The sequence below is a fragment of the Laccaria bicolor genome, genomic scaffold (assembly GCF_000143565.1).
Source record: "Laccaria bicolor S238N-H82 LACBIscaffold_29 genomic scaffold, whole genome shotgun sequence".
Taxonomy (NCBI): domain Eukaryota; kingdom Fungi; phylum Basidiomycota; class Agaricomycetes; order Agaricales; family Hydnangiaceae; genus Laccaria; species Laccaria bicolor.
The window spans coordinates 82027-96336 of NW_001889900.1; the positions used below are offsets into that span (position 1 = coordinate 82027).

At 42.1% G+C, this 14310-nt stretch overlaps 3 protein-coding genes across 3 annotated transcripts; 2 read left to right on the plus strand and 1 right to left on the minus strand.

Annotated features, from left to right (window-relative positions):
* Window positions 1-2034: 2034 nt before the first annotated feature.
* On the plus strand, window positions 2035-4461 carry LACBIDRAFT_330708 (uncharacterized protein; the record flags this gene model as incomplete). Its single annotated transcript, XM_001884997.1, has 8 exons — window positions 2035-2054; window positions 2122-2189; window positions 2327-2673; window positions 2987-3360; window positions 3475-3600; window positions 3657-3813; window positions 3978-4086; window positions 4334-4461. The coding sequence occupies 8 exons, from the start codon at window positions 2035-2037 to the stop codon at window positions 4459-4461; spliced, it is 1329 nt and encodes a 442-aa protein (XP_001885032.1).
* Window positions 4462-4969: 508 nt separating this feature from the next.
* LACBIDRAFT_330709 (uncharacterized protein) lies at window positions 4970-6561 on the plus strand (the record flags this gene model as incomplete). The annotated part of the gene is made up of 6 exons (XM_001884998.1): window positions 4970-5024; window positions 5229-5361; window positions 5431-5457; window positions 5532-6088; window positions 6258-6314; window positions 6407-6561. 6 exons carry the CDS (start codon window positions 4970-4972, stop codon window positions 6559-6561), a joined length of 984 nt encoding a protein of 327 aa, XP_001885033.1.
* Window positions 6562-9504: 2943 nt separating this feature from the next.
* LACBIDRAFT_304730 (uncharacterized protein) lies at window positions 9505-9699 on the minus strand (the record flags this gene model as incomplete). The annotated part of the gene is made up of 1 exon (XM_001885085.1): window positions 9505-9699. One exon carries the CDS (start codon window positions 9697-9699, stop codon window positions 9505-9507), a length of 195 nt encoding a protein of 64 aa, XP_001885120.1.
* Between the last annotated feature and the right edge of the window lie 4611 nt (window positions 9700-14310).

Genomic DNA, 14310 nt, shown 5'->3' on the forward strand with positions numbered 1-14310 from the left:
TAATGAAATATCCTAATGAAAATTCTAAGAAATGGTAATGAAAAAGTGAAGGAGCCTAATGAAATATTCTAATGAAAATTCTAAGAAATGGTAATGAAAAAGCGAAGGAGCCTAATGAAATATCCTAATGAAAATTCTAAGAAATGGTAATGAAAAAGCGAAGGTGTCTAATGAAATATCCTAATGAAAATTCTAAGAAATGATAATGAAAAAGCGAAGGAACCTAATGAAATATCCTAATGAAAAGTCTATGAAATGGCAATGAAAGGGCCAAAGAGCTTAATGAAATATCCTCATGATATCTCATTATCCTTGCCTATATCTTATGAAAGATTCTAGTGATAAATTGAATGAAATAGATGGGCAATCCTAATGAGATGCCTTTCATAAAACCTGTGGCAGTATACACATTGCCTCTTGGAGTTGTCATAGATTAATCATAAATAGTGGTAGCCACTAGTGGAATGAAATAAAAAAATGAAACAGTCACCAGGAATGAATGAAACAGAATTAATTTCATTCTTGTCAGTAAAAATGAAGAAAAAAATGAAATGAAACAAAAAGTATTTCATTCTCGACAGCAATGAATGAGAATGACTTGGAATGAAACAGGTGTTGTGAATGAATGAAAATTCATTTCATTTCATTCACGGTAGCTAAGCAGGAACTTCTATGGTACATGCCAGGTTTTACATGATGTAAATGGCAGCTACTAGTGATTTATGGCCCTAGAGACAAGGCTGTCCAGTAGTTCTTCCAGTAGTTGTTAATCTGTTATATTGGACTAGGCTTCAGTAGCTCCGTTGTAGTGCTTTCTTGGACTCTATCTCATCGTACAGGTTGCAATATGTGTGTTTCTTTCCTTGATCACTCCAACTTGTGGCCGAATTTTCCAGTCTGCCCATTCAGATTATTACAACTGAAAAAGAAACTTGGAAGGGAGTTGTTAAATGAGGGTACCCCTACCGATGCAGTGGAATACTTGATCGTTGAATAGATTTGAACTGCAAATACTTGAAATATATGTGTTGTAATTTGTGCGAGAGCATACTAGCCCCAGGTCAGGTATTCAGACCAGAGATGACTGTATGCATTGGCAACATTGCATTCTTACTCAAGGGCATATGCGATCACAGTATTACCACTGATTTATCATATCAGTTTACAATTATCAATGAATCACATTATTTCTAAGAGGATCATATCTACAATTGAACCTATCTCGAGTTGGACTAGAGAAAACTTTGAGCCTGAGTACTGAGTTCTTGTCCAGACTCAGGAGAAAATTATTTGAAGTAGTAGAAAGATCCATTCAATTTGTAGGTTTGTAAATAGTGTTTAAAGGTTCAGTTCAGTCCGGTTTTTTGCCTCGAAAACGCGCAACCGTGGACCGCAACCGGTCCAGGACCGACCCAGATATTGAGGGAACCGAACCGAACCACCTAGGACCGGTCTTTTGCGGTCCATGATACCAGTTCAGACCGATCCAGACCGGTTTTTTTGCATATAATTTATTATACCAATATAAACCATTTGTATCTCAACCATTATTACTCTGAAAAATAAACAGGTTATATAAAATAGTAAAGCATATAAATACCCGTCATTCTACCAATTTTCAAGAGATTTAATGAAGATTTGACATAGCTATGACTGAAACCGAATTACATCTCCTAGAGACTCGGGTAAAATATGGATTTGGTTATATCTTTCTCAATTCTTAACCGTTTTTGATGAAACAAAAACCCAATAAAAGGCAATAAACGTGGTTACAAGGCTATGTAACGCACGTGACCGTTTAACCGGTTGCAACCGATTAAAACCGGTCTTTGAACGGTTTTAAAAGATTTTCGAAATGAGGCAACCAGCAACCAGACCAACCCCAAATTGGGGCAACTGCAACCGAAAAAAAGACTGGACCATGGTCCGGTTCAGTTCGGTCTACCGGCTTTTTGCGGTCCTATGGACTGAACCTTTAAACACTATTTGTAAAGACCTCAATAGAAATGGACCTCGGCCTACTAGTAGTACTAAATGGCTATGGACTCTCTCAAGTTCTTTGAGATGGATTCAATCAACTATCTCGAACCTCGAGCGCTTGCACTGAGGTATAATGTTCAGAGTTGGAAAGAAGGAACTATGGCAAATCTGGAACTACGGCAAATCTATGGTTCAAAAGGACATTGAAGGTACATTTTATCGTAGCTATTAAACTTGTATGAGACGACATAGTCATGATACCAAAAATGACAATTCTGATTTCCAATATGGGAAACGCTCCTCATTTCATTTCATTGCCATTTCCATTTCATTCACCTTTCTTCAGTCTTGCCTTCATGTCTAAATGGCCAAACCCCTCCAACAGGGGACTTCCGGTTAAACACACTTGTCTCAAGGCTAGATTTCGTCACAGTGAACCAACCCGACAAACGACATGGCAACTTACAAGCCCGGAACCGAGTCCTCTCTTCGACCCTCCCAACCCCGGTTTCTGCCCCTCCAGATGTACCCACGTGCCCAACCTCAATCCCTGAATCACAGTTCGAGCCTAATGCACCCCCAACTTCATTCCCTGAATTGCAGCTCAAGCCTAATGATGAATTACAAGATCAAATTTTGGAAGAAGAACAGTGGACCAGTAAACCTAAGAGGATGAGAAACACCGCAAACGCAGTATGTAACACCACCCAATTTTGTGTTCAACATGTTCTGAGTTTCCTCCAGCACTGACTTACCGAATGGATCAAGTTTAGAACAGTGTTTTTAGACGAGGCCCTGCAACACAACAGACTTTGTGATTTTTTGCACAAGGACAGATGCTCTAACTGTGGAACGGCCGCAGGTGTCATAAAGTGTAAGGATTGTTCTTGCGGGTCTTTGTTGAAATGCCCAGAATGCATTGTTTCCTTGCATAAGACCCTTCCTTTGCACCGTGTTGAGGTCAGCTGTCACCATTCTAGTCACCTGATGGGAATTGATCACTCAGCTTAGCGATGGAACAACAAATTTTTCAATAAAGACTCGCTTCAAAACCTTGGACACCATTATCAACTTGGCCACTCTGGAGGGCCGTGTCCTTGTCCTCATCCTGGCCCGAAGAACTTCATCGTTTTCAACATCTCTGGCCCCCACTCTATCTCCATCGACTACTGTCATTGCAGCAACCAACCACTGTCACCATGGAACCAATTGCTCTGTGAGAAATGGTTTCCTGCAACACTTACACGACCCCAAACCGTCTTCACATTCGACTGCCTCGAAACTTTCCATGAACTCACTCTGCAAGGCAAGACAAGTCTCTATGACTACTATCATACTCTCCTGCAACAATATGACAACGCTAATCTCACTAATCCAATTGTAAGTGCAAGCTATCATTTTCTCAAATCAACTTATTTACGCTTGACAGTATCGCTATACCGAGATTCATTGTGTCTTCAGGATGTAGAAGAACTTGATGGCACTGAAGTGAAGTGGTCGAGGTCACAACCCAGGCAGTATCGATGCCACGGCAAATGGAGAGTTGATGGTGGAGTGTCCAGCATGCCCTCACCCAGGTCAAAACCTCCCTGATGACTGGGAGAAGGCCGGACCATTGCTGTAAGTTCGGTTTTTTCGACCGGTCAGATCACACCCTTGACTAGCATTTACAATAGCTTTTTGTACACTCTCTTCATTGCCGTGGATGGCAATTTCAAGCTCAAGGGGAAACAACGATATCTCAAGGATGTAGAACTCATGCCTGGTTGGGGGGCATTTGTTCCAGAAGCCGAATACAAAGCTCATATCACAAATTATGTCGATGAGCCAGAGGTGAGCACAAAATAACTGGGCGAAAACCTACCAGCGTGCTACTATTTGCTTTACAAGCCCTCTAATACAACTCTAGGTATTGCAACGTCGACTTCATTATCTTTACTGCCCTTGTTGGCGTTACTGTTTTATGGATAATCATTACATACGACGTCATCTGCCAGTGGTCAAAACACTTCCAGAAACGCATGTCCGACTTCCCTGAAGAGATGCAAATCCCAGAGAGGACTCAAGTTGAGGTGGCAATTCCAGGCTGGCACATTTATGGCCACAGTGCGGAATGTAGGAATGATTTTAACTTGAGCTACATGGAAGGGGCCAGAAGAACAACAGGTGAAGATATCGAAACGACATGGGCAGGTACAAACTCCTTAGCACCTGCTGTTCACGAGATGGGTCCGGCGGCATGACACAATACCTTGAATGACCATTGGAATGGATGGAACTTCTGTAAAATTGTGGGGTTTCATAAGTTTCTTTCGTCACAACCATTCTTTTCGTACACTCAGTGGTTTAACAGGAAAGTTATTTCTGAAGCGCTTCAAAGATGCCTTCACAATGAGTGCGAAGCAAACACAAAATTTCAACCAACTGTCGGCCACGTTCTCTCCGGGGGTTATCAAGAAATGGGAGGCGATTAGTGTTTAAAGGTTCAGTCCATAGGACCGCAAAAAACCAGTGGACTGAACTGAACCGGACCATGGACCGGTCTTTTTTTCGGTTGCAGTTGCCCCAATTTGGGGTTGGTCTGGTTGCTGGTTGCCTCATTTCGAAAATCTTTTAAAACCGTTCAAAGACCGGTTTTAATCGGTTGCAACCGGTTAAACGGTCACGTGCGTTACATAGCCTTGTAACCACGTTTATTGCCTTTTATTGGGTTTTTGTTTCATCAAAAACGGTTAAGAATTGAGAAAGATATAACCAAATTCATATTTTACACAAGTCTCTATGAGATGTAATTAGGTTTCAGTCATAGCTATGTCAAATCTTCATTAAATCTCTTGAAAATTGGTAGAATGACGGGTATTTATATGCTTTACTATTTTATATAACCCGTTTATTTTTCAGAGTAATAATGGTTGAGATACAAATGGTTTATATTGGTATAATAAATTATATGCAAAAAAACCGGTCTGGATCGGTCTGAACTGGTATCATGGACCGCAAAAGACCGGTCCTAGGTGGTTCGGTTCGGTTCCCTCAATATCTGGGTCGGTCCTGGACCGGTTGCGGTCCACGGTTGCGCGTTTTCAGGGCAAAAAACCGGACTGAACTGAACCTTTAAACACTAGAGGCGATGGTGAAGTAATGGGAAGCAAATCATCAGGCTCGAAATCCTTACACAGAACCACGGAGTGGTCAGTTCATTCTTCTTGCAACTCATTGTTTGTTACGAATCTTGATGGGACTCACAGCGATAACACTCCAAGATGTCTGGCTTGCGCTAGCAGAGGAAGAAGCTGCTCAAGCTGCCCTTGGCAACCTTCCACGACATAAAGTGAGCTTATCGGCTTTCTTGATGTCTGGGTTTGAGTTGGAGGATAGCCAGTATGTGTCATGTTTTAATCTAGTTCTACTTAATCTCATAGTATATCAGATATCTTCTTTGTCATGAAGCGGCCAAACTGAAAGGCTTGAAGACCAGTAAGGAGCTTGCAGATCTTCAAGAGAGGCGCAATGCACTCCTTCGCTTAATTCAGAATTGGTGGGTGGTCCAGCTCGTTTATATACCCCACGTCGCCTCCCGAAAATGGGGTTCAATCAGCATCTTCATCACCTGAAACCCTGCCCAAAAATATTCCCCTCTACCTACCATCCTCGCTGCCATCTCACATTCGTACTCTCCCCGAACTCAAGGAAATCTGTCAGATGGAACAACGTCTCCGTGAACCGCAGGCAGACGACACGCTCAGTGAAGTCCGGTGCCAGCGGCGTGTCATTCAGGGCCTTTGGCAATTCAAACAACTCAACATTTCCAGAACGGGGAACAGGCCAAATACGAAGATGATAACGCTTTACAAACAGTTCAGTAATAAGACGGATCGAGCAGCAGAGAAGTATAAGTCTGCCTGGCGTGCGTTATGTGCTCTCAATCTGGGTGGCTCATGGTCAATGCGGTTGAAGGAGTTGAAGACAGAGCATATCACTGGTCCCAGAAGAGAGCCCGACGATGTTTCTAACAGCCGTTATGAACCATCGTGGATTTGGCTTGTGCCACACGTCAGTGGAGCCATCAACATGCAGATGAATATAGGCAAGGATGAATTCAATGAGGGTATGTGGGTTGAATGGGCAAAGGCAAAGGCTTGGATGCAACGATGGAATGAGGAACTGTTGCTCATCCAAGAGGAGATGCGGCAAGCTATAGTTTATCTGAAGTGGAAAGCTGACTGGTGGTGTGAATGCTGTGCTTTGCGAAGTCACGTTGATGAGACCATTTTAAGTGGGGTTTTGGGATATGCACATAAGCAGGCTGCAATTTGCAGTCGCATGGCAGAGAGGTGTGCTGTGCATTGGCTGCCCCATCTTATGGATAAGAGTATCATGCCAACGTAGGCATCGGATTATGAGCACTTGCTTCGTGAAGTTGCAGAAACTGCTGTGGTTGACCCTGGTGCTGTCACCGAGGCCGAGGAAGTGTTTATATTTGACTGTGAAGATTTTGAAGGTGGGGCTGAGCACGAATTCAATGAGAATGAAGGAGATGGACTTGATGATGACGATGATTGCCTTGACTTTGATGATTAGTTAGATACTTAGATTAGATGACATGTGAGACAAAGCCTTGCCCAATATGAAAAATACAGCTGGCAGGAATGAATTGGCTATAACATGAGGATGGGAAGACAATGAAATAGGTAAAACATCGGAGTAGGCAGGCAATGAAAAATATGGCTGGGTAGGAATGAAATATCTAAAACATCAAAGCAGGCAGGCAATGAGAAATAAAGCCAGGGAGAAATGAAATGGCTAAGACATTGGAGTAGGCAGGCAATGAAAAATATGGCTGGGTAGAAATGAAATATCTAAAACATCAAAGCAGGCAGGCAATGAGAAATAAAGCCAGGGTGAAATGAAATGGCTAAGACATTGGAGTAGGCAGGCAATGAAAAATATGGCTGGGTAGAAATAAAATATCTAAAACACCAGAGTAGGCAGGCAATGAGAAATAAAGCCAGGGTGAAATGAAATGGCTAAGACATTGGAGTAGGCAGGCAATGAAAAATATGGCTGGGTAGAAATAAAATATCTAAAACACCAGAGTAGGCAGGCAATGAAAAATATGGCTGGGTAGGAATGAAATAGATAAAACATCGGAGCAGGCAGGCAATGATACAGTGAAAAACATCATCAGAAGGAGGAAAGAAATGGCAATGACATCAGAGTAGGCAGGCAATGAAAAATATGGCTGGGTAGGAATGAAATAGGCAAATAAACAGATTCCATTAGACTTGCCAGTACATTTCATATCATAAACAACCTTGGCTGCAAATAAATGACTGTGCTGACGGTTGCCTATTTTATATGATTTAAATGGTAGGTACCACTCCACCTTATCCTCCTCCTCTGTCATGCAACCTCTGCCACCTGGCATCGCTTCCTTCACCTCCTCTGACTCCACCCTCAACTACAGAACATGCTATTCCTGTGGTCGAAAGCAAGGGTAGCACACTGTCATTGATGCGTGACAAACATACACCCTCTCTGCCTTCGTTGACCTACCAGCCAAGCCCCGATATGCGAGATGAGCTGCGGGCGTCACCATTACCAGATGTTCCCACAGTTAGTGACAAAGTCAGACATCCATTGTCAATGACAGGCAATAACAAATCTACTCCCTTTCTGGCCACAGCATTTGAGAAATCACCCATGGCTCAGCTCAAGCAAGAGTACTCTTCAGCAATAATAGAGCCTTACTCAGATCCAATGGAGAAGAGCATTATGATGGTGTTAAGCCTAGAGGAATTGACCCTGGACCTTGTTGTAGACAGAGGAAAAGTCAGAGCTAGGAACCAACCTCACTATCATTTGATGGCTGCTATGAACAAACTTACTGCAGTGGTCATGGCACAGCAAAAACTTTTACAACAAGCAGCTGCTTTGATTGTGGACAGGAAATTTCACTTCATAGTAGACCCAGGGAACACTCTGTTACCGATTTTACAAGGTACCTCTAGCCTGCCACAATTGCATGCTGTCTGGAGGGCTCTTATCACAAGGATCAGGCTAGGAGTCAAGGCCTGGGAGAAATACATTGGAGAGTACCAACTTCAAGTGGGTGCTGTTGCCCTTTCTTCATAATCAACTTTGCACTGTTGAGTCTCAAATATCTTCTATTCTTCATCAATCTCTCTATTACATTTTACCCTCAAATTTTTTCTTCTGGTTTTCACTCCCACCACCCTTTCCCATAGCCTCTTCTTTTCCATTTTGCTAAGCAACTGGAAAGTAGGGGGGCTTTGTAGCAGGGATGTGGGATCCTACTCTTCTCTTATATTGGTTACTTTCCATTACTTAGCATTTGTGTCACATGACTCCCTTCCATACCTGTCAGTAGTAGTCATGTGACAATTCACCTTCTTACATCTCTACCACCACTGCATCTATTGCTTTCTAGCAGGCGTTCTATCGTAGCTCAAACCAATAGGCAAGTGTTATTGTGTATTAACAGGTCACTGACACTCTTCTCCAAGAGAACAAGTGTCAGCACCAGTTGATCAGGGCAGATCTTATCAGATCTGCAGTGTTACCCCTTCCTGTGTCTGTATCCAACCTCTTGTGGATTTCCCAAGAGGTAGCAGGGGTTGTAACTTTGGATTTCCAGAGTGATCTCAATAAGTTGCAACCAAGATTGCAGCTGGGTCTTCACACCATTACCATTCCAGCTCGCCATACAACTTTCATCGACAGCTCCCACATTTAACGTACAGATTGTCCGTTACAACAACAAAGAGGATATGGGACGGCTTGGTGTTGGCTCTTCTGAACTACAGCTGCCTCAGAAAAAGCGGAAGATATCAGAACTGGAGGAAGGGACACACAGGGTTGTTGCACTTCCTACACGGTGAATTCCATCCGGAAGCCATCCAATGGATAATGGTAGGCCTGGCTCTTCGAAGGATGCAAGTTGGGGTCATCCTTCAAACACAAGGCATTAAATTGCACTTCTCTCATGATTATAGTATTTGGACTTGTCCTCTAGCATTCCTTGGTATTACATATATGATCTTCATGTATATGCCTTATGTATATATATGCCTTTGTATGTTAAGATCACCTGACTTATATTTCCGTGAAACATTAAGTCGTCTGTGAGTGGTTTGTAAAATAAATTTGAGGTGGCCAATATACTATGTTAATAAGTTTCAAGCCTTCTTTCTGCTATATTATAAGGCTTGGTTATAGTATAAGGGTTGGGTTATAAGTTTCAAGCCTTCTCTCTGTATAGTGTAAGGCTTCAATTGGTTATAAAGTGGTTAATAAGGCTTGGTTAGGTTATAAGTTTCAAGCCTTCTCTCTGTTACAGTATAAGGCTTGGCTTTTGCTACTGACAGGCACATATATTCATGGAAATAGCAATTTAGGTACATATATACTTCGGAGTCCCTCATCCTGGGGAGTCCCAGAGAATAGTAATTTAGGTACATATATGGCTGGGAGTCCCAATGAATCAGATGGGAGTCCCTTGACTTAGGGAGTCCCAGGGAATATAATACTTGGGACTCCCACAGAGGTGGGACTCCCAAGGAAATGTAAGAGGAATCTGGAAGTCCTAGGAGATACCATGGAACTCCCATGGGAGTACCTGGCTACCCCCAGGGGACTCCATGAAATAGGTGGGACACACCATGGTATTGGGCCCTCATAGGGTAGTCTTATTGGCATGGAGTAACTACCCTAAGAGGGTAGGGTTAGGTGGTTGCCTGAGACTGGTGGCTACCACTTTTATCATAATACTAAGGCATATGCCTAGAGCTAAATATCTATATCTCAAGCATAATAATGAAAGGCCTTTCATTTGACTTGCTTATGTCTCTCATTCATTTAAATGCTGGGCTTCACTCAAAAGTTGTAGGAGAATTACCCTTGTGGATTTCATAAAGGTGGCTGGCAATTTAATTGCAGATTTTCATACTTATCTCTCAGTATTTCATTCTGAATTTCATATTTATCCCCACTGCTTTCATTGCGACTTTTCATTATTCAGCTCTCAGTATTTCATTCTGAATTTCATATTTATTCCCTCTGCTTTCATTGTGACTTTTCATTATTCAGCTCTCAATATTTCATTCTGAATTTCATATTTATCCCCACTGTTTTCATTGCAACTTTTCATATTTACCCCCAATATTTTCATTGGGATCTTTCAATTGTATCCCACATGTCAGGGTCCATGCAATGGGCTTCTATGGAAGTGGTCACATGACCAGTTACCAAAAATGGTCAAAAAACAAAAGTTGTAGCCCTACAGTGTAGCTTCCCAAATCTGTTTGAATTGTATTCTGAAGTGCTCCCATTGTGGAGATATGAGGTAAAAGAATGTCAAAAGTGTCAGGTTTTTTTTTGTATTTTGTGTTTTTCTCTATGAAAACAAAACCAAATAACATGATTTCAGTATATTCAGAAAGCTAAAAGAAAGGGCTACAATTATTGTATCATGGGGAAAATGACCAAAAAAGGAAGATGCATGCCCTACTATAACAGTCAGATATATGACTACAAAAAAGTTGGACTTATACTACCCAGTTTACTGATGCACTATAAAAGACTACAAAAGTTGCACTTAGACTACAAAGTTAGGTGTGCGCTTTTTCATTAGAAAAGTTTGTAGTGTCCGCTTTTTGAGACTACAAAAGTCTGCAGTGTGCACTTTTTTATTAGAAGAGTTTGTAGTGTCTGCCTTTTCATTTAAAAAAGTTTGTAGTTGACATGTAGTTTATGGTGTCTTTGGCCCTATCTATGTTATGGCATGAGGTTGAAGGATTGCCAGTGCTGCAGCATTAGTATTTGACATCATGCACTCTGGCTGAAGGATTGACATGATATCATGAGTTTTTGACATGATGACCAAGTGGGCTTTTACACTGTCTGTTTTCACATTGATAGCTACTGACCTGTCCCAAACATAGTCAACTTTGATACAGCTCTTTGAGGGCTGTAGGATGATGGGCTGATTCATCCTTTGAGGTGTTCTAGGTAGTGTTTAAAGGTTCAGTCCATAGGACCACAAAAAACCGGTGGACCGAACTGAACCGGACCATGGTCCGGTCTTTTTTTCGGTTGCAGTTGCCCCAATTTGGGGTTGGTCCGGTTGCCGGTTGCCTCATTTCGAAAATATATTAAAACCGTTCAAAGACCGGTTTTGATCGGTTGCAACCGGTTAAACGGTCACATGCGTTACATACCCTTGTAACCACGTTTATTACCTTTTATTGGGTTTTTGTTTCATCAAAAACGGTTAAGAATTGAGAAAGATATAACCAAATCCATATTTTACCCGAGTCTCTAGGAGATGTAATTCGGTTTCAGTTATAGCTATGTCAAATCTTCATTAAATCTCTTCAAAATTGGTAGAATGACGGGTATTTACATGCTTTACTATTTCATATAACCCGTTTATTTTTCAGAGTAATAATAGTCAAGATACAAATGGTTTATATTGGTATAATAAATTATATGCAAAAAAACCGGTCTGGATCGGTCTGAACCGGCTCCATAGACCGAAATAGACCGGTCCTAGGTGGTTCGGTTCGGTTCCCTCAATATCTGGGTCGGTCCTAGACCGGTTGCGGTCCACGGTTGCGCGTTTTGGGGGCAAAAAACCGGACTGAACTGAACTTGCGAACACTAGTTCTAGGTCATGTTCTAAGTTGACCATGTATTGAGTAGATATCAACATAAATACCCTTCTCTAGCTTCAAAGCCAACTTGGGCAAGATGCAATATATAATGGGCTGATTCATCCTTTGAGGTGTCTTTAAGTCAGGTCATGTTGCAAGCTGACCATGTCTTGGGTAGATATCAACATGAATAGCCTTCTCTAGCTTCAAAGACACCTTGGGCATGATGTGAGAAACTGATGATATATACAGTGATGTCAATCCTTCAGCCATATTTCCATATGAACTCACAATTATGTTTTCAGATAGCAGAGCAGGTATCAATGGCCTTTCCTACTGTGAAAGACAACTTGTGCATGATGTCAAATACCAATGCTGCAGCACTGGCAATCCTTCAACCTCATGCCATAACATAGATAGGGCCAAAGACACCATAAACTACATGTCAACTACAAACTTTCTTAAATGAAAAGGCAGACACTACAAACTCTTCTTAAAAAAGTGTACACTGCAAACTTTTGTAGTCTCAAAAAGCGGACACTACAAACTTTTCTAATGAAAAAGCGCACACTACAAACTTTTGTAGTCTCAAAAAGCGGACACTACAAACTTTTCTAATGAAAAAGCGCACACCTAACTTTGTAGTCTAAGTGCAACTTTTGTAGTCTTTTATAGTGCATCAGTAAACTGGGTAGTATAAGTCCAACTTTTTTGTAGTCATATATCTGACTGTTATAGTAGGGCATGCATCTTCCTTTTTTGGTCATTTTCCCCATGATACAATAATTGTAGCCCTTTCTTTTAGCTTTCTGAATATACTGAAATCATGTTATTTGGTTTTGTTTTCATAGAGAAAAACACAAAATACAAAAAAAAACCTGACACTTTTGACATTCTTTTACCTCATATCTCCACAATGGGAGCACTTCAGAATACAATTCAAACAGATTTGGGAAGCTACACTGTAGGGCTACAACTTTTGTTTTTTGACCATTTTTGGTAACTGGTCATGTGACCACTTCCATAGAAGCCCATTGCATGGACCCTGACATGTGGGATACAATTGAAAAATCCCAATGAAAATATTGGGGGTAAATATGAAAAGCAGGGCAGTTAGTAGGAATCACCCACCAACACTGAGAGGCCCGACAATACAAACAGGCCATAGTTGATGGTGCCTGCTGATGGGCCGATGAGGGCCAATAACCCTGTGTTGATGAATTGGCCGATGTGATCCCACTATCAAGGTAAAGAAGGGTCGGCCAGCTACGTAGATTTAGCATACACCGATCAGTAGGAAGCTGCCCCGGGAAGTCAAGTCCCTGTATTTGTATATCGGCTGATAGCTAAGCTATGCAAGGTCAGCTGACAGTTTTGAACATTGTATTTGTATATCGGCTGATGGAAGATAGTTAAGCTATGCAAGGTCGGCTGACAGTTTTGAACATTGTATTTGTATATCGGCTGATGGAAGATGCAAGGTCGGCTGACAGTTGTGAACGTTGCTGGGTTGGTGATCGGCCGAGGGCCTTCACTTCTGATTAGCAGCTAGGCTATGCAAGGTCGGCAGACATTTTGAATTCGCCTGGGTTGGTGGTCGGCCGAGGGCCCTCAACTCTGGTTACCAGGGTCAGCTGGTGAGACCCACGGTAGTCATGGTTCATGGATATCACCGAGTCGGCCGGACACGAGAATTTATGAACATCTCATCAGCCGATGCATCACCGAGGCCGGCATTTTCAAGCTGAATCGTTTTCAGCTTGGCCTTTAATTTAGCAGCCAAGCAGAGGCAGACCAGGCAGAACTTGCAGTTCAAATTTTCATGATCCGAGACAACATCGGTCAAACCAGCATTGATTAGTAAATTTTAACAAGAGTTGCGATAGGTGTAACTGACTTGTGGGATTCGAACCCAGGGCATACATACACGATGTACCCTCCCAGCGTAACCACGAAGCCAAGCCAATGTTGGAAGATGATCGCGGCCAGTATCTTTTACCTGCCTGCAATTTGAACCCGGGTGTCCAAGCTCGGCACTTTGTAAGTCACCCGTTCTCGGCATAAGACAACTAAGACAACTACCCGTTCTTGGGACTTTGGATGTTACAAGCCTTGGATTAGTAAATTTTAGCCAGCGTTACAAAAAGGCCGTCTTCGCTCTATGTGACTTCTGGGATTTGAACCCAGGGCATACCTCCCAGCTCAACCACTAAGCCAAGTCAGCACTGCAAGAGGAAGTTGGTCAGTATCTTTTAGCTGACGACCATGTCACTCTAATATAGTAGTAAGTAAAAAACTGTTTAGGATGAACAGCATAACTTGTTAGGGATTTGAACCCAGGGCATACATAGATACAATGCGTACACCTCCCACCTTGACCACTGAGCCAAGTCAATGATCCACCTGGCCTGAAAGCTCGGCACTTTGTAACTTACCCAGCGTAAGACAACTAACCTGGGTCTGCAAGCTCGGTAAGAATTGATTAGTAAATTTTAGCCAGAGTTACAAAAACGAAAGAGTTGCGATCGTTGTAAGTGACTTCTGGGATTCGAACCCAGGCATACATACACTCTGTACACCTCCAGCTTAACCACTAAGCCAAGCCAATGGTGGAAGACAATGTTGGTCGGTATCTTTTAACTGCTGACCATGTCAT